The 17,754-nt window shown below is 25.8% G+C and overlaps 6 protein-coding genes across 6 annotated transcripts in view; 3 read left to right on the top strand and 3 right to left on the bottom strand.

Annotated features, from left to right (window-relative positions):
* Positions 1 to 2,327, top strand: part of Phum_PHUM249410 (GTP cyclohydrolase I, putative) — a gene marked incomplete at both ends in the record, with an annotated part of 5,695 nt that extends 3,368 nt beyond the window's left edge. The window contains 3 exons of the mRNA XM_002426320.1: positions 1,737 to 1,934; positions 2,015 to 2,099; positions 2,198 to 2,327. Of these exons, the coding sequence (XP_002426365.1) occupies positions 1,737 to 1,934; positions 2,015 to 2,099; positions 2,198 to 2,327 (413 nt within the window). The remainder of the gene's footprint in view (positions 1 to 1,736; positions 1,935 to 2,014; positions 2,100 to 2,197) is intronic.
* A 543-nt stretch (positions 2,328 to 2,870) lies between these two features.
* On the bottom strand, positions 2,871 to 5,553 carry Phum_PHUM249400 (Coatomer subunit delta, putative; the record flags this gene model as incomplete). The annotated part of the gene is made up of 9 exons (XM_002426319.1): positions 2,871 to 2,960; positions 3,056 to 3,260; positions 3,377 to 3,484; positions 3,536 to 3,874; positions 4,188 to 4,374; positions 4,513 to 4,690; positions 4,784 to 4,963; positions 5,109 to 5,332; positions 5,427 to 5,553. The coding sequence occupies 9 exons, from the start codon at positions 5,551 to 5,553 to the stop codon at positions 2,871 to 2,873; spliced, it is 1,638 nt and encodes a 545-aa protein (XP_002426364.1).
* Positions 5,554 to 6,295: 742 nt separating this feature from the next.
* Positions 6,296 to 7,702, top strand: Phum_PHUM249390 (Replication protein A 32 kDa subunit, putative; the record flags this gene model as incomplete). Its single annotated transcript, XM_002426318.1, has 6 exons — positions 6,296 to 6,317; positions 6,433 to 6,584; positions 6,796 to 6,906; positions 6,981 to 7,175; positions 7,463 to 7,582; positions 7,676 to 7,702. The coding sequence occupies 6 exons, from the start codon at positions 6,296 to 6,298 to the stop codon at positions 7,700 to 7,702; spliced, it is 627 nt and encodes a 208-aa protein (XP_002426363.1).
* Positions 7,703 to 8,085: 383 nt separating this feature from the next.
* Phum_PHUM249380 (Fibrillarin, putative) lies at positions 8,086 to 9,016 on the bottom strand (the record flags this gene model as incomplete). The annotated part of the gene is made up of 3 exons (XM_002426317.1): positions 8,086 to 8,250; positions 8,340 to 8,756; positions 8,876 to 9,016. 3 exons carry the CDS (start codon positions 9,014 to 9,016, stop codon positions 8,086 to 8,088), a joined length of 723 nt encoding a protein of 240 aa, XP_002426362.1.
* Positions 9,017 to 10,917: 1,901 nt separating this feature from the next.
* On the bottom strand, positions 10,918 to 11,623 carry Phum_PHUM249370 (uncharacterized protein). Its single transcript, XM_002426316.1, has 2 exons — positions 11,294 to 11,623; positions 10,918 to 11,215 (listed from the first exon to the last, which is right to left on the bottom strand). Exons 1-2 carry the CDS (start codon positions 11,618 to 11,620, stop codon positions 11,048 to 11,050), a joined length of 495 nt encoding a protein of 164 aa, XP_002426361.1. The 5' UTR covers positions 11,621 to 11,623; the 3' UTR covers positions 10,918 to 11,047.
* A 2,182-nt stretch (positions 11,624 to 13,805) lies between these two features.
* On the top strand, positions 13,806 to 17,735 carry Phum_PHUM249360 (uncharacterized protein; the record flags this gene model as incomplete). The annotated part of the gene is made up of 13 exons (XM_002426315.1): positions 13,806 to 13,873; positions 14,096 to 14,301; positions 14,401 to 14,762; positions 14,869 to 15,054; positions 15,165 to 15,277; positions 15,358 to 15,556; positions 15,996 to 16,152; positions 16,271 to 16,438; positions 16,512 to 16,694; positions 16,764 to 16,935; positions 17,031 to 17,159; positions 17,249 to 17,381; positions 17,454 to 17,735. The coding sequence occupies 13 exons, from the start codon at positions 13,806 to 13,808 to the stop codon at positions 17,733 to 17,735; spliced, it is 2,358 nt and encodes a 785-aa protein (XP_002426360.1).
* Positions 17,736 to 17,754: the final 19 nt, after the last annotated feature.

Below are 17,754 nucleotides of genomic sequence, written 5' to 3'. Positions count from 1 at the left end.
TTTATACTGAACTCCAGTGTGTTTATATTCGTGTATTAAAAGATTGTCTTGCCTTATAAAACCTTCTCCGCAATGTTCACATTTGAATGGTTTCACAGCAGAATGTAGAACTGAATGCCTTTTGAGGTCTGCCAAATTATAAAATGAAGCAAAGCAATGACTGCATTGATGAGATTTTTCTCTATTCGAAAAATGAATAGTTAAATGTCTTGTGAAATTATCATATTTTGGGCACATTTTTCCGCACGTATCGCACTTATAACAACCTGTGTCTTCGAATAAATGGGATTTTTTGTGAATTGATAAAGCAAATCTAGATGTTAATTCAGTGTGGCAAATTTTACAAAAATGTTTTTTTTTTTTTATAATTGTTTGACTTTTCGTATCAGGTACATTTTTATCACAATCATCAGTAAAATAATCGTTTTGTTCCTTTTCGCTTTCAAGAAATTTATTATTATTTTCTGGACTTGGTTTATTTGATAAATTGTTTGAATTACTCACAGATGAATTTTCAATTTTAGGTAGTAATTCATCATTGCATTCCTTTAAATTATCTACTTCTTTTTTAGTACCATTACATTTATTCACAATATTTTTTTTCCGTCCACATTTATAATTTTTAGATTTTAATTTTAATTTATTTTTTATTGTTTTTGATTTTTTTAAAACTAAATTAGCCAAAGGAATATCTTCAGAAGATGTAGATGATGTAGGAGAATTTAATTGGTATGATTCACTCTCACTTCTTACATAATTTGATTCATTTTTCTCGAATGAAAGGTCGTTAAAGTTTTTATTATTAGAAATTAAAGTCTTTTGGTCAACGCTTTTTTCTTTTTCATTACTATATTCGACGTTAACGTTTTGTTCATTTAAATTTAATGATTGATCATCACTAACTTCTTTCTTTTTTTCATTATTATTACCTATTATTGAAAAATGATTTTTTTTGTGTTGAAAAAGATCGTACACTGTATCAAACGTCGGAAGATATTCACATGCCGTACACATCCACAAGTGTCCTTGTTCATAATTATTGTCATTTGTATTTGTTATAATATCGGATGATTCTTGCAATTTGTTGTTTTTAATTTTTTCGGTCGAAGTATAAACCATTTTATTTTTATCGAATAATCTTTCAACTATTTATTTACAATAAATTTTCTTTAAAAAAATTTTTTAAATTAGGTATTTTAAACACTGATATTTATTCATCATATCTGAAAGTTGTTTTAATTCAAAATCCAAGAGTAAATATTATTTTTAACGTAACAAAAATTATGATTGTATTTAAAACGAAGTATTTTAATCATAACTTTATAAAATATAATCCAAAAAAAAAATTATTTGTAACGCAATGAACAATTTAAACAATATATTACAAATATATTTACAACAAGTACCTTTTACATATAACTTTCGAAGCGGAATAACATAAATACGACGGCAACAATACGATTGAAAAATTTCAGATGTTTGCTAATGGCAAATAATTGAGCAACAAGTCGACATTGAAGTTTAAAACTTGAGCTATTTTGTAATTGCAAAATATCTTTATCGTTTAATCATTAAAATTTACGCTTTCAAGTATTTTTATTCGCCATTAAAAAAAAAAAAAAAAAGTATTCACAAATTTTTTAAAATAATAACTTTAACATTAAGATTTATCGAAAAATTATTATTATTTTGACGTTAATTAAAAAATTTTTTCCGTTTTATTAATTTTTTTTTAGAAGTTTTAAACGATGCAATTTTTGATGAAGATCATGATGAAATGGTTGTTGTTAAAGATATAGAAATGTTTTCCATGTGTGAACATCATTTGGTACCGTTTTACGGTAAAGTTTCGATTGGTTATTTACCTTGCAAAAAAATTTTGGGTATAAGCAAGTTAGCAAGAATAGTGGAAATATTCAGTCGTCGTTTACAGGGTAAATTGCATTCAAAAATTAATAATTTGACTGATTTTTTTTTTTTTCGGTTAAAAAAATTATATTTTTTTAAATTACAGTTCAAGAAAGGCTTACCAAACAGATAGCAAAAGCAGTAACAAAAGCAGTACAGCCAGCAGGAGTAGCTGTAATTGTTGAAGGAGTGTAAGAGTCAGAAGTTTTTTTTTTTTTGGGAAATTTGTATTTAAAGCTTTTCGAACTTAATTGAAATGTATAAGCGGGGGAAAAATTTTTTGTTTCAGACACATGTGTATGGTGATGAGAGGGGTTCAAAAAATAAATAGCAAAACTGTAACATCAACCATGCTAGGAGAATTTCGAGACAATCCCAAAACAAGAGAAGAATTTTTGACTCTTGTTCAATCAAAATGAATTTTTAAAAAAAATGAAATGGTAAAGGATTTTATAGTAAAATCAAATTTTCCTTTATCAAAAGAAATTGAAAATGTCATCTGAAAATCTCAATCGATAATAATAACAATAATAAAATTAATTTTCTTTCAACATAATATCTTTCAATTTGCTTCAATTTTTAAAAGATTCTAAAACATTTTATTTTGTTTTAAATCTTTAAACATGGCTGTTTAAATTGAAGCAACAATGTGTTGATAGAAAATAATAATTTTATTATTAAAACGAAAAAAACATCTTACGGACCAAAATAAAAAAATGCAGTATTTTTTTGAGTTTTTTTTTTTTTTATAAATATATACATATGTTTTATCAAGTTTAAATAATTTGATTTTATTTTTATAATATTCTTTTTCTTATATTTAAGTAAATAGAAGCTTTAAAATCCCATTTAAGGTTTCAATTGTAATTACACAATTATTATTAAAGCTCGAGACAAATATTAGCAAATTAAAATTCATTTTATTTGAATACATAATTAAAATAATGAATGAAAATTTTCTCTCAAACAATTTCGTATTTATCAACTACAAAAACTGTATCAACAGAGTACTTAACAGGTGCTTGATTTTCAACCAAATGCACATCCGTTATCTAAAAAAAAAATTATTTAAAATTATTTTAATTCGATTAATACAAAATAAAAAATTTACACAAATATAATACATTAAAGTAGTAAAGAGTATTACCTTTAAATCTGCATAAGACGTTTTTGATGTAAAGGCTACATTCAATGGGAAAAAATCGTTTGGAACTGAAGTTAATGTTGAAAACTCTAAACATCCTGATTTATTAGACGAATCAATAACAGGTAACGACCACGTCAAATTGTTTTTCCGTGAATCGTGATGATATTCTCCGTCGCAGTCGCTTATAACAGGAGACACGCCAATTCTAAAAAATTTTAAATGAAATTGTTTTTCAAACAGGTAACAGAATAAACTTCAAAAATAATAAAATAATAATGAATGCAAATAACTAATAAAATATTACAAGACAGAAATACTTACGGCAGTGGTATGACAATAGAAACATCATTTAACTCCATGTGATCGTGTTCCAATTCATATTCTATATTCACGTCACATCCTCCATCGATATTTTCAGACGCAGCATTACTAAATATATTAAAGGTATTTTATTTTTTTTATCTTTGAGAAGTAAATTACATGTATTTAAAATTAAGTTTTTTACTTGTTAAAGGAATAGAAGACTCTTCTTGCGTTTGGTATCTCCACTTTAAAACGCCGACGTCTGTATTCAGTGGAAATGGCTTAGTCGGATTTTTCAAACCGATTTGGGATTTCATTTTAAATAATTCTTTATCAACATTTGGATGGGTTTGTAATTGTATACCTCGATCATCTTTATTTTCTAATTGGACGCGTAATCTGCCCCATTTTTCATCTGAAATTCTTAACGTTACTAATCCGTGCAATTCAAATGATTGAATACCTCCATCACGGCCCACTCGTAATGTTAATCTTTCCTCTTGCCTTAAATGAACACTGAAATAGTTATAAAAGTCATAAATTTAATCGTAAAATTAAAATGAATTTAACATAAAATCTGAAATAATAAGTTAAATTTAAAAAAAAAATGTTTTTGAAAGCATACATGACGTTATTAGACTTTAATAAAATCACACCTGTTTTCAAAAATTTATTTTGCTCAGTTCGAAAAAGTATATTTAGAAATGGTGTAAAAAAAAAAAAAAAAAACAATTAAAACTATTCTTGTAATTTCTTATACAATCTGAGCTTTTTAAAAATTAATAATAATAATGGAAAAAACGAAAATCCAAAATTATTCAATACATACTCATCGAAATTTTCCAAAGTATGAACTTTTCCAGTATTTGCAGTTTTATTAATCAAAGGTGTTTGAACAATTTCACCTTCATTCTTTAATTGATCAACAAAGCTTTCTACATCCTTAGATTTACTACCCAATTTCATTGCTTTGTTAGTCGTAGATTTTGCAGGAGCTATATAACTTGGTTCTTCATCTAATATTAAATATAAAAAGAATTAATATTAACAATGAAATGAATATTATCACAAAAAACTTCTTATTTACTTGCACATACTGCTTTGTTTTACATAATTAAAAATTTATGTAAAACTACGACAAAATAGTTGCTTACCTCTAAGCATTAAAGATTCAATGTTTGATACAGGATTGTAGCCACCTGTATTACTTCCAAATCCTGTACCAGTAGAAAATACTGGAGTTTTTCCACCTTTTTTAACTGCTTCTAATTTTTGCCTTTGCAACTCTTTAGCTTTTTCTCTCATCTTATTTTTGGCTTCTCTTTCTTGTGTCTAAAATTAATTTTTTTGAATACAAAAAAAAAAAAAATAGTAGGAGTCTTGAAATTTATAGTATAAAAAATTATATTTAAAAAAAACCCTTACTTTTCTAACAGCTTGGTAAATTTTTTCTTCATGAGAATCCATTTCGACAAAAGTTCTAATTTGTGCCAAATTTACGCTTTCTCTATATCCTAATGCAACAATTTCATCAAAAGCAAATATTAAATTAAATGCATTGTCTATAATTTCTGATTCTTCCATTGTTCTGCAATATTCTGGAATCTATAATTTTAATCGTTTTAAAAAAAAATCAAACTGTCATAATCAAAAAAAAAACATTAAGTAAAATACAAACTTATTTTGTTACATTGTGAAAACATAAACTTAAAAATATAAAAAAAGGTTGGGTATTTCAACTAATAGTTACCATTTTAGAAAATAATCTTAAAGTTTCAAGATCTTCCAAAATGTTACTAGCTTTGGTTGTGATGAGCAACATGTATAATTTTTCAAGTGGCTGATAAACATAACGAACTGAGTCTGTTTCTACAAAAGTATGTTGCCTACCGGTCGACATTAATTTTGGAAAAGCAGCAAGAAGCCCTTCTATTCTTGATTTAGTCATTTCTACGAATTGGCGCGATATAATAGCTAAAATTAAGCAAAACACATTAATACAACCTTATTAATACAATTATTTATAAATTGTAAAAACTATAAGCCGCGGAAATTTTAAAATACTTACTTTTACCGCTTTTCGTACAAACCGCAGCTGCTATTAGAACCTGCAACAATAGTGAACCCAGAACAATTAAAAATAATATATTTACTAAGTCAAAAAAACTTAAAATAAAACTAAAAAGACTAACCATTCTTAATACTTCCTAATATTAAAGTTTGGCTATTATAATTAAATATGTATATTAAAATTAACTAAAAATCATGGTATTATTAAATGCTAAATTAAACTCCCGAATTCTCCGATGACGTGGAAATAGGCTATGTCCTACCTCTACTGGTTAACAATAGCAAAAAAATGAAATTGGCGTAAAATTTTAAATAAATGAAAGTTATTATTAAAAATTATTTTTTGCATAAGCCGTTTATATTTTTCTTTAATTAAAGTTTTTTTCTAAATTAAAATTAAAAAAAAAACTTTTTGAATTGTTTTAAACTTAATTTTATTCAAAACAAAATTAGAGGTTTAGAAAGCAAAACTGTCTTTTTGAAATAAAAAATATTAAATAAAAATCTTGTATATTTATTTGTAAAATATTATTGCATATAAGTATTTTAAATTTATGAAATAAATAAAAAGTTTATTATCAAAGTCTTGTTTTAAAATTTAAACTTTGCTACTATTTGTTTTTGCTACTATTAGTTTTTGCTATTATTAGTTTTTGCTATTATCAGTTTTTGCTACTATTAGTTTTTGCTACTGTTTGTTTTTGCTACTATTAGTTTTGCTATTATTTGTTTTTGCTACTATTTGTTTTTGCTACTATTAGTTTTTGCATAATCTCGGACGCCATTATAAAATAGCGGGAAAATTTTATTTACGAGTCAGTTTGTGCTTGTCAGTCAGTAAGTTGTTATCGTTTTTTTAAAGCAGTCATGGATCAATGGAGTGATAATAGTATGCTAAATTTATTATTTAAAATTTTGGCTTTAAAAATGCATTTCTACATATCTTATCTAAATAAATTTTTTTATTTACTTAAATATTGTTTTTTTTTTTTTTTTAGATGAAGGAGGAGGATATTTTGTGGGAAATGAGCCCACTACTCCTAACCAATCTGTATCTTCAGCTATCAGACAACAATTTTTGTGTCCTGTTACTGTCAGGCAAGTTTTAGAAGCTCCTGAGCAAGGTTTAAAAGTAGGATCCTTGACAGCTACTATGGTAAGTTAATTTTAATTTTATAGAAAAGGAAGTATCTTTTTTTTTGATGATATAATTAGGATATATATATATATATATATATATTATAATATATTATATATATTATTATATTATATTATAATATATTATATATATTATTATATTATATAATGATATTAAATGGAAATTAGTAATATTATTTTAATTAAATGGTAGGTAATTTTATTTACAGGTATCACTTTGTGGAGTAGTTAGTAATGTTGAAATAACATCAACGACTATAAAATTTAGTTTAACTGATGACACAGGAATAATCGATTGTTTAGAATGGCTGGAAACTCAGGTAGGAAGATTTGAATTTTTTCGAATATTCTTTTCTTTTGTGATGTAATCTATAATTAGCATTAATTTTTGCAGGATAACAGTAAAATATCTAAAACTACAAATCTTTTAGAAAATAATTATTATCATGTTTATGGTTGTGTTAAATATCCCCAAGGAAGTAGAAGAATAATGGTGTTTAAAACAGTCAAAGTTACTGATTTTAATGAAATAACTGCATTTATGTTAGAAGTTTTAAGTACCAATGAATATGCTGAAAAAACAACCAAGGTAAAAATAGCATTTTTACAAAAAATTATATTATGTTTTACTCCTTCAAACAAATTTACTTGATAAATAAAGACACTACTCTGATTTGTACTTATTAATATTCTCATGACAATCAGCTTCAATAAATATAAAAATTATTAAAATAATAATGTTTTCATTATAAAAATAATTACTATAATTTTTGCAGTATTTTTGTCGTAGTTATTCATGTATGTAAATATCGTCTAGTTTCTTTGCTTAATTAATGTAATTAATGAAATGTTAGTTGAGAATTTTAATTATTATAGGATTCTAAAGTACCAGCCACAAATGCATTTGGTCAAAATTCATTCACTTCATTTAATATTTCCACTGATGATAGAAACAAACTAACACCAATTCAAAAAGCAATTATGGATGCCATAAGTGTAAGTAGTTTTACAAAATACTTGAATTGTAGTTTTTGTCGGTTATAACAAAAAAATTAATTTAATTTTTTTAGAGTGTACAAAATCCTGTAGGGTGGTCAAGATATGAATCAGGGTTAAGCAAAAAGTATTCTGAAAAGGAAATACAGTAAGAATAATATATACAAATTTTGATTAAACATTTAGTAAAATTACTAAAATTATTTTAATGTAAAATCTTATTTTAGAGAAACATTGGACAAGTTAGTTTGTGAAGGTCATATATACACAACAATTGATGATGATCATTTCTGTTGCACATAAAAGCGAAGGAAAATTCCATTCGATTTAAATTACTTTTTAGAATTTTAAAGTTAAGAGAGGATTTAAAAGAAAACTTAAGTGGTTTGAAATATTACTCTTTAAAATAAAATAAAGTTCAAATAATTAAAAGTTTGTATTTAATTCTATAATTATAGAATAAAAATAATTTTTATAAATGTTAAAAAAATTATAATCTTTGCTTATTTTTTGGGCGGGGGCCTGAATATTCCTACTACAACAGCATGGTCTCTTTCATATGGCTCTAGCGTTATTTGCTCTATGGGCTTTAATTTATCAGCCTGTAATCTCTTTACTTCTGAGGCAAAAACAGCTTCTGGTTGAGCAGTTGAGTCTATACAACTTGCCTGCAAAATTATAATTTAAAATGAATGTTTTAATTTAAAAGCAATATTTGATAAATTAATTTAAAAAGGGTTTTCAATTATATACTCACCTTAATGGAAATAACAAAGTGTCCCCCATTTTTCAAAAAATATTGTGAATTTAATGCCACAATTCTAGCTTGATCAGGCTGTGCTACATCTGCAAATACACAATCTACCATACCGACTAACATCCTGTATTTATGAGGATGTCTAGCATCTTCTAATATTGGAATTATATTTGTCCTTTTTTTAGCTACATTTAATAAATCTCTTCCTGATCTGTGTGAAAATTCTACTGCATAAACCAAACCTTGAGGTCCAACAATATCTGAGACATGTGAAACAGTTGTCCCTGAAGCAGCTCCAAGGTATAACACCTTACTGCCTGGAGGCATGTGAATTTGATCAATGCCACCTAATATAGCAGCAGCTAATTTTGAACGAAAAGGATTCCAAACTCTGTATTCAATTTTATCACCTTCATTCTAAATTTAAAAAATATATACAATGTAAATAATGCCCAAGAAAAATAAAACTAAACTGCATATTTTTTTGCAGAAAAGTTTACAAAAGTTACATTTAATTACAATTCTGATAAACTTACTTCGACAACTATTCTTTTTTCACCATACACTGCGACACCTGGTACCATATTTAGAGTGACGAGAGCATCTTCTTTACCCCTTGCAACAAATACTCCAGGTAAACGATGAGGTTCTACAACAACAGTTTTGCCTCCCTTCATTCCTCCACCTCTTCCACCTCCTCTACCTCCCCCTCTTCCACCGCCGCCTCCACGACCTGGACTTTTTCCAAAACCTCCTCTACCTCTCCCGCCCCCTCCTCCACCTCTTCCAAAACCTCTCCCACCGCCTCCACCTCCGCCTCCTGGGCTTTTAAAATTTCTGCCACCGCCTCCACCTCCTCGGCCACCTCTACCTCCAGGTGAAAAACCTAAAAAATTACAAGAGCTTGAGATAAAGAACTTAAAAAAAAAGTTTAGAAATAAAATATTTTTTTCGATAATAACAAATAGATAAGGAAAAATTATATTCGATTTTAATTTACAAAAGTATTTATTTTGTTTTCATAAATGTATCTTTAAAATTGTAAAAAAAAATTAAAACAAAAGGACAAATAAAAAAAAATTTTTTGAATTGAAACATAACTCTATTGATATGCCATGTACACACAGAAGTAGACGGTTAAAATAATGAAATTTATTTTTATAAACAATAAAAATAAATTATAACTTATAAGAATTTATACATTACATACGAAAATAATATCGAAATAATGATGGTAAATTAAAATTTAAACTTACCCGGTCGACCCATTATTTATTAAATACAATGTTTTTAAGCTTCAGAAGCCGCTGCACGTGGTTCTACCATATATATTTAAGAAAATGGCGTCAAAATTTTATAATTTTTATAATTTTTTTTTTTTTTTTTACATATTATTAGAATAAGTTAAAAAATAAAAAGTAAACAAGAAGTTGTTTTTCAATTCAATTCAATTAAAAAAAAAACAAATAAAAATAATTAAAATTTATTTTAAATACTTTAACGAAATTATTTTACATTTATTTTTATAATATAGTAAACAAGTGTGCGTAAATTCTACGGAAATTAAATGTTATTCGATGCCGCCAAGGTTTCCGCAATAATTTCAATGGATGAAATGCACGCTATTAATTTTGTGTAAAGTAAAAATTATTTTTATCATCATATTAATTTTTTTTTTTAATCATAGTGTTAATTTTTTTTTTTTTTTTTTTTTTTTTAAAGATAGTTACTATATTAATTAGTTTATTTTCATTTAAAATTTTTTTTTGTAATTTTTGCTTATTTAAGTTTTACATTAATATTCAGCCTGAATTTTTTACTGGTATGGATCATATTATTTATTTATATAAAAAATTTTTATGTTGGTTTTTAATTTTAACTATAATAAACCTTCAATGGCGTGAGCTGTATTTTAATTATTTATTTTAATTAAGCTAATTTTCTATTAGCTAGGTTTCATTTACTTAAACTTTTATAACTGGTGACTCACTAAATTATTTATTGGTATAAAATTAGAAAATTTTTTCCAAGTTGTCAATTAAAAAAAACGTGTGACGACTTAACATGCAAGTAATATCAGCTTCTTTAACAATACAAATTCTCAACCGAATTCTATTTTTAAATAATTAGTATTTGTGTGTTCAAATTTGGTTTTTTGACTACATAATTGATAACAGTTTCTAAAACATGTTTTTTTTATAGTTAGTCAAAAAATGACCTGTTTGTTGCCATTCATTATGAATTTTTTAATGGCAGACCAAAGTTTGAGTTCTTTAAAATTTATTTCTAATTTTTTCATATTTTATAATTAAGATTAAATTCGATTTGTATTTTTTGGTCTTTTTGTTTTCGTTTTTCTTTAATACTATTTTGAAAATGTTTAATTTTATTTTCACATGAAATTTCTCGCATGTGCTGCATAGGTAATTGTCTTCTTTACTTTTTTAACTACATATAAAAAAAAAAATAGCAAAATAAAAATTTTAAAAAGGAAAATTTTAATTATTTGATTAATCGATCATTTCTACTTGTAATTATTTTTAAAAATTGCAAGGATTGTTATAATAATTTTAAAAAATTTCATATTTAATTATGCTATATATTTTTATTAGCATAAATTTTGTAATGAAAGCATTTTTATTCTCGATACAAAATTTTTATAAACATGTTTTATTATTAATAAATGCATAATTTATTGCAAAAAAAACTTAGTTGGCTTTTACGACCACTGGTTCTGTTAGATGACCAACCCAGAAAGTGCCACCATCTTTTGCAACTGTAACTCTAAATCTAACTGTTTCTGATAGACCTTCAGGTGCGTTCCATGTGAGAACAACTTTTTCTTTTACATCAGAAGAGTCATGTGTAGCCCCAGACTTGAAAAAAAAAACAAAAATAAATAAAAAAAATTTTCTCTCACACAAAATATTTTAAATATATAAGAAATAACTTACTTCTTTACTGTCTCCGCAGTTAACTAAATCTACATTTTTAGTTTTAAGAAATTTACCAACGGCTACATCTCCAACTCGAGCTTGTACAAAAAATCCTTTGAAATTTTTGGCGGCTTCGGTTCCTGTTATTGTGACCGTAACACTTTCACCACTTTTAACTTCCTTTTTGTTTAAAACTACGGCATAAGGAAAGGGAGAAGTCTGTGGTGGTGTGTGATGCTGAGGCACCATATCTTCACATGCACTCGAAGGAGCTCCTGATGAGTATCCATCTGATGTTTTCAAAACACCAAGCAATAACAAAAAAAGTAAGCTTTTACAAATCATTCTGAAAAAAAAATTAAATATATATATTAAAAAAAAAAAAAAAAAAAAAAAACAAAATATTCTTACATTTAAAAAATTTTTTTTTTTTTTTTTTTTTTTTATAAATTAGTATAAAATTTATTTATTACATACTTTGCGAATATTTATTCCCCCCAACGGTAGTTTCCCACTAGTAAATTTTTAAATTTACGGCCAATTTATACTCCCCTGATAAGCCAAAATGTATTTATTTATATCTAATCAATTCTTTGATTAATATTTATTAGATGATATTATTATTATTATTTTACAGGTTCATTCAATTACTTTATTTAAACTTTTAGATAATAAAAGCCTTTTCTTTTTTTTTTTTTTTTATATATATATATATAATTATAAATTGATTTATGTAATAATTTATTTTGCCTGCCCTAGTAAAATCACTAATAATTACACAGTAATTGATCAAGTTAAATAATTGCAGCATGATATTTACTTTTGATAAAAAAAATAATGCTATTTTTCTACTAAAATTTCATATTAATTTTTTTACAAATAATTTCTGTTAAATGTATTTTTCGTTTTTTTTTTTTACAACTTGATACACTTTATATATATATATATATATATGAGATGAGATGGTAGTTTAGTTTATTTATTAAGAAGAAGAAGAAAAAAAAAAAAAGAAAGAAACGAAATACATACGCACCTAATGAATCGATCTTATGTCTTTAATACCTGAAAACTAACTGTTAACAAATTAAAATTTTTTTTTGTTATAAACAAAATAGAAAATGAGCCAAAACTAGTTGTAATCAAAATGCTAAAAAAGTCGAAAACAAGTTGAGGAGATTGCGTAAAAAGTTGTCAAAGTTGGGAAATATAATTTTATATAAAATTTTATTCAATTTTTTTTTTTTTTTTAATATTGAATTTTAAACTTTACTGTTAAAAAAAAAAAAAAAAAAAAGATATATGAAGTTTTGAGTTGATTGCCATTTTGTAATCTGAAGATGCCATTTTTTTTTTTTTTTTTTTTTTTTTTTTTTGCGATTTTACCTTTATATTACTTTGTTACGTAAGGATGGCGATTTATTAATTTTTTTTTTCATATCTTATGGTTGATTTACAATTAATAATAATTATTATTATTATTATACAATTTTATGATTGTTAATTTGATGACATAAATTTAAAAAAAAAAAAAAAAAAAAAACATTTTACAAAATTTTCCGATTGAAAATTTAGAGTTTTTATATTTTTTTGGAAAAATAATTTTTTTGAAAATTTATGCTATTATTATTATTATTATTATTATTATTATTATTATTATTATTATTATTATTATTATTATTATTATTATTATTATTATACTTATACTTAACTTTGTGATAAGTAAGAAAACAATTTAAATATTTCTCTCTTAATTTTTCTTATCTTTGGTTTTTCTTTTTTTTTTTTTTTTTTGACAAAAACCCAAATCAAGGGCTTATTGTCAAGTAATCTTTTAAAAAAAAAAAAAAATCTTATATTTGTTTTTTTTTTTTTTTTTTTTTTTATTTAGGTCACCATAAAGTTTTTATTATTAATTAAATTATGGAATCACCTCAAGATGCCGACAATGCTTTGACACCTTCCGATTGTATACCTAGAAAACTATCCGGTCAGGGTATAACTCAGATAGTGTAAGTAAATATTGAAAAAAAAAAAAAAAAAATTTATTTTAATAAATTTATCTTTAATATTAGTTTCCACCTTAAACTTTTTTTTTTCTAAAAATTAATTAATTGAACTTTTGAAGTATCACTTAAAACCATAAAAATTATCAATTTGATTATCATGATTTATTTATTATTATTATTATTATTATTATTCAGAATATTTTACCTGATTTCCCCCCCCCCCCCCAAAAAAAAAAAAAGATCCCATCGACAATTAAAATACCTGTTTCAGATTGAAAAACTACGATTTATTCCTTAAAAAAAAAAAAAAAAAATTTATAATAATATGTAATATCTTAAGCTAATTATAAGAAAATATAAGCTTAAATATTGGAGGGGGGGACAAAAAAAGAAAACAAGGAAAAATTTTCCTTTATTTAAATTATTTTTCACGACTGACCTTTAAATAAATTTATTTAAAAAAAAAAAAAAAATTTGTTTACATTGATTATTGAATTTTAATTTTTTTGGTATAGAAAGAAAGGATGATACGCCATGATGATTGTTTAATAATATCGAACCTTTGGTATTTAAAAAAATATTGGATTAAAATGTTATTAAATTATCCTAGGAAAAAATATATTTATTTTTCTTTTTTTATTAATAATATATATATATATATATATATATATATATATAAATTTTCATTGTAAACACAAACAAGATTGCCTTCGTTTTAAAATTTGAAATAAAAATAATTAATATTTATTGACAATTATTTATATGGTTATTATTATTATTATTATTAATTTATTACGATTTTTTTTTTTTTCAGAAAATTTACGGGTGAAAATGATCAACACTCGGAGGAATTAACTTGCACTAGAGTTACGTTGATACCAAGTGATGGAAAACGCGGAAAATGTAGTCCAAACGTTAATTTAAAAAGCATCGTTGATTACACGTGGGAACATAGGTTTTACACGGGACAATTAATTGCCGTACACATCGGGGGTAGATATATAGCTTACGGTTTAAAAGGTGAACAGAAGAAAGGTTGTTATTAACTTTTTTTTAAAATTAATTTTATCCTTTAATTAATTTATTTTTTGTCTCACAATGTGTATATAACAGCAGCAGCAGGAGCAGCGGGGGGTCAAAATAATGGCGTTGTCAGAGTGGTTAATAGAATGACGAGTCAGAGAGGTCTGATAAAAGGAATGGAAGGATTAATTCAAGACATAGCTTTTGCTTATATCGAATATCAAGTGTGGCTTGCCATCGTCGACGAAACGGGTAATCTTTTTGTGTACATGGTAGAAGAAGATGAAGCCACGAAAACGTTGTCGTGCATGCTCGTACTACATGTTGTTCATAATATCAAGCCGGAACCCGGTTGCAATCATAGGATCATATGGGTACCTTATATGCCTGACGAGAATGATGATTCGAAAGAATACGGTGACATTGCCAAATTGTTAGTTTTAACTTTAGGATGTAAGGTACTTTTTTTTTTATTAGAGTGCATTGACCCCCTATATGGTTTTTAACAAGGATAATTTTTAAATCTGTGACCATTGATTGAATTGAAAATTTTTGTGATTGCAGGCAGAATTATGGCATGTGGCTGCTGTGATTGCAAGGTACGGCCCGGGTCCTCACAAATCCGAAGACTTGGAAGAGGGTTTATTAATAATAGAAGAACATACTAAATCTATAGTGGACGCGACTTTTTCACCCGAAGGTAGTGCTCTTGCTACCGTTAGCTTAGATGGAACCATAAGGTTTTTTCAGGTAGAATTGATTTGTAAATACAATTATGACTTTATTCGAAAAAAATTTTTTTTTTTTTTTAAACAATTCGAATTTTTCAAAAGCCGCCTTATTAATTATTTTTATTTTAGGTTTATATGCAACAAAAACAAACTCCTAGATGTTTGCATAGTTGGAGACCTCACGATGGAAAACCACTTTCTTCAATATTTTTTTTAGATAATCACAAATCTCACAATCCAGAGTTGGTAATTTTTTTTTGGGACCATTATATCGTCTAATTAATTTCTTTTTTAATTTTTTTTTTAACTATTTTTTTTTTAGGTCTCATTTTTGGAAATTTATGATTACGGGCGCTGAAAATAATACAGAATTAAAAGTTTGGGCTTGCGTTCATTGGACTTGTTTACAAACGATTCGATTCACTCCCGATGCAAATTCGGGGAAAAAAACAGGAATGTATTTGAAAGCGGGATTAGATTTGGGAGCAAGACATTTACTTTTATCTGACATTTATAATCAAGTAAGTTGTATGTATGTATGTATTACATAAATTTTTATTGCTTATTTTTTTTTAAGCGGAATAATTAATTTCAATATTATTAATGTTTTATTAAATGGCAGTTAAATAATTTTTATGTTATAACAACCGACATTTTTTGCGCGTACGTTTCTCTCCGTAAATTTGTTTTTATGTGACAAATTATGATGTTTTTTTTTTTTTTAAAGTAGGAATGCGTTGCTCAGCAAAAGGTTTTAATTAATTTAATTTTTTAAAGTATGTTAAACAACTTTTTTTTTTTTTTTTTTTTTCCATCTTGATGTGGGTTACATAATCTAGTTATTCAATAAGTAATTATTATTTTTGAACTTGAATTTTTTTAAAAATAACATTTATTTCAAAAATTATTATTATTATTATTATTAATTATTTAAATAAATTTTTTTTTTTTTTTTTGCAGGTAATTTATGTTTTACGAATATATGTAGATCCAAAGGAAACAATAGCTTTTATTTGTTCAGCATCAGAATTTTTAATTCCATTTTCAATATTAAGTTTTGGAATTGTTGATGCTGGTACGAGACGTTGTAAAGACAGCATTTTTGGCATTGATCAAGGTTCGTTTAAAAACTTGACAAGTGGTAATTTTTTTTTTTTTTTTTTTTTGTAAATTAAATATATTTTGGTAGAATGATTTTATCATTACATATAATAATTAATTTTTTAAATTTCCAGATGAAGACGATGACGAAGATGATCCGGAAGATGATGAAGTGCAAGAGTCCGTTGTTGTCCTCATGTATTTAGTACAACCGAAATCAATGCAAGAATGTTGCATACGGTTCGTACCTCCTCCTCCGGAGAGCGACCTTTTATTGAGCACAATAATTCGTGACAATTTAGGTATTTAAAAATTCCGTCTCCTTCGGGTTACTACGTTAACAAATGTTCTGCATTTGCGTTGATGTTTTTTCAGTTTCCGAACAAGGATCGAAAAAAGACATGGAATCTTTACTTCCCGAAAATGAAATTTATAGTAATACAAGTGGTTCTTCGATTCCATTGAATCTTATGACTCCAGAGGAATTTAGCAGTACGGCGATAAAGAAAGAAGTTGAAGAATTTCCGTCGGGACAAAAAAATTCTGTAATTAACGTATGTACACGTGTAATATTTTATTTTATTTATTTTTTAATATTTATTTTATTTTGCTTTTAATTTTAGCAAGATGTTTTTTCATCATTTTCGCGAGATGTTTTGGTAAGCGGAGGCAGTAGTCCGAGTCGGGAAGTTCAAGAAATTTTATCACTTCAAAGTAATAATTCCGGGAGAGAAGTTGAAGATTTAATTAATTTGCAACCGCCGCAGAGACCCTATTATTCGGGTGGTGAAATGTCAGAGTAAGTAATAAAAAAAAAAAAAAAGTTATTTTTTAATTAATAATCACTCTTGAAAGCTATACGATTGGAATGTTTTTAATTTTTTAAAATTTTAGCGTTGACGTAAAAAATAAGGAAAGTGAAATAATAGATTCATTGGATGCAAAAGTTCAATCGAGCAACGGTTGGCCTCATTTGCCAATAATTAATTCAACCGATGATTTACCTAAAATAATAAACACCAGGTGAGAAAATAAATAAATTTTTTTTTTAATTAAAAAAAAATTGAAGAATTATTATTATTAATAATAATATAAAAAACGAATTTTTTTAGGGTTTCTCAAGATAAATGTGATGGAAATCCGGAAACATTGTCCGATCCCGGCCTTTGGAAATCCAATCAAAGAATCGAAGTGACTTTATCAACAATATTAGCGTCGGTACAACAACAGGAAGCACAAATTAGGGTACCACCTATTTACTATTTGTAAATATCCATTGTATTTTTTGTTGTTGTAATGAAAAACTGTTTTGTTTAGGAATTAAGACAAGAAATATCTTTATTGAGATCTCGACAATCGGATTCCGTATTGGCATCGCTTTGTAAATCAGCTTTAGACCAACACTCGATTATTTTAGAAGAACAATTAGCTATTAGAGACAGTAAAGAAAGGGATAGGCATGAAAAATTAATGTCGGCAATTTCCCAAGCCGTTAGTAATTTAATATCGACGAAATTTGAACAAGTCATTTCAAATGAAGTAAAAGATAGTATATTGCCGGGTAAGAAAAATTTTAAACCGAAAGAAATTTTTTTTTAAGGACATATTTTATTTTAAA

The sequence above is a fragment of the Pediculus humanus genome, genomic scaffold (genome assembly GCF_000006295.1).
Source record: "Pediculus humanus corporis 1103172107617 genomic scaffold, whole genome shotgun sequence".
Lineage (NCBI taxonomy): Eukaryota > Metazoa > Arthropoda > Insecta > Psocodea > Pediculidae > Pediculus > Pediculus humanus.
This window is presented reverse-complemented; position numbering and strand designations above follow the sequence as displayed.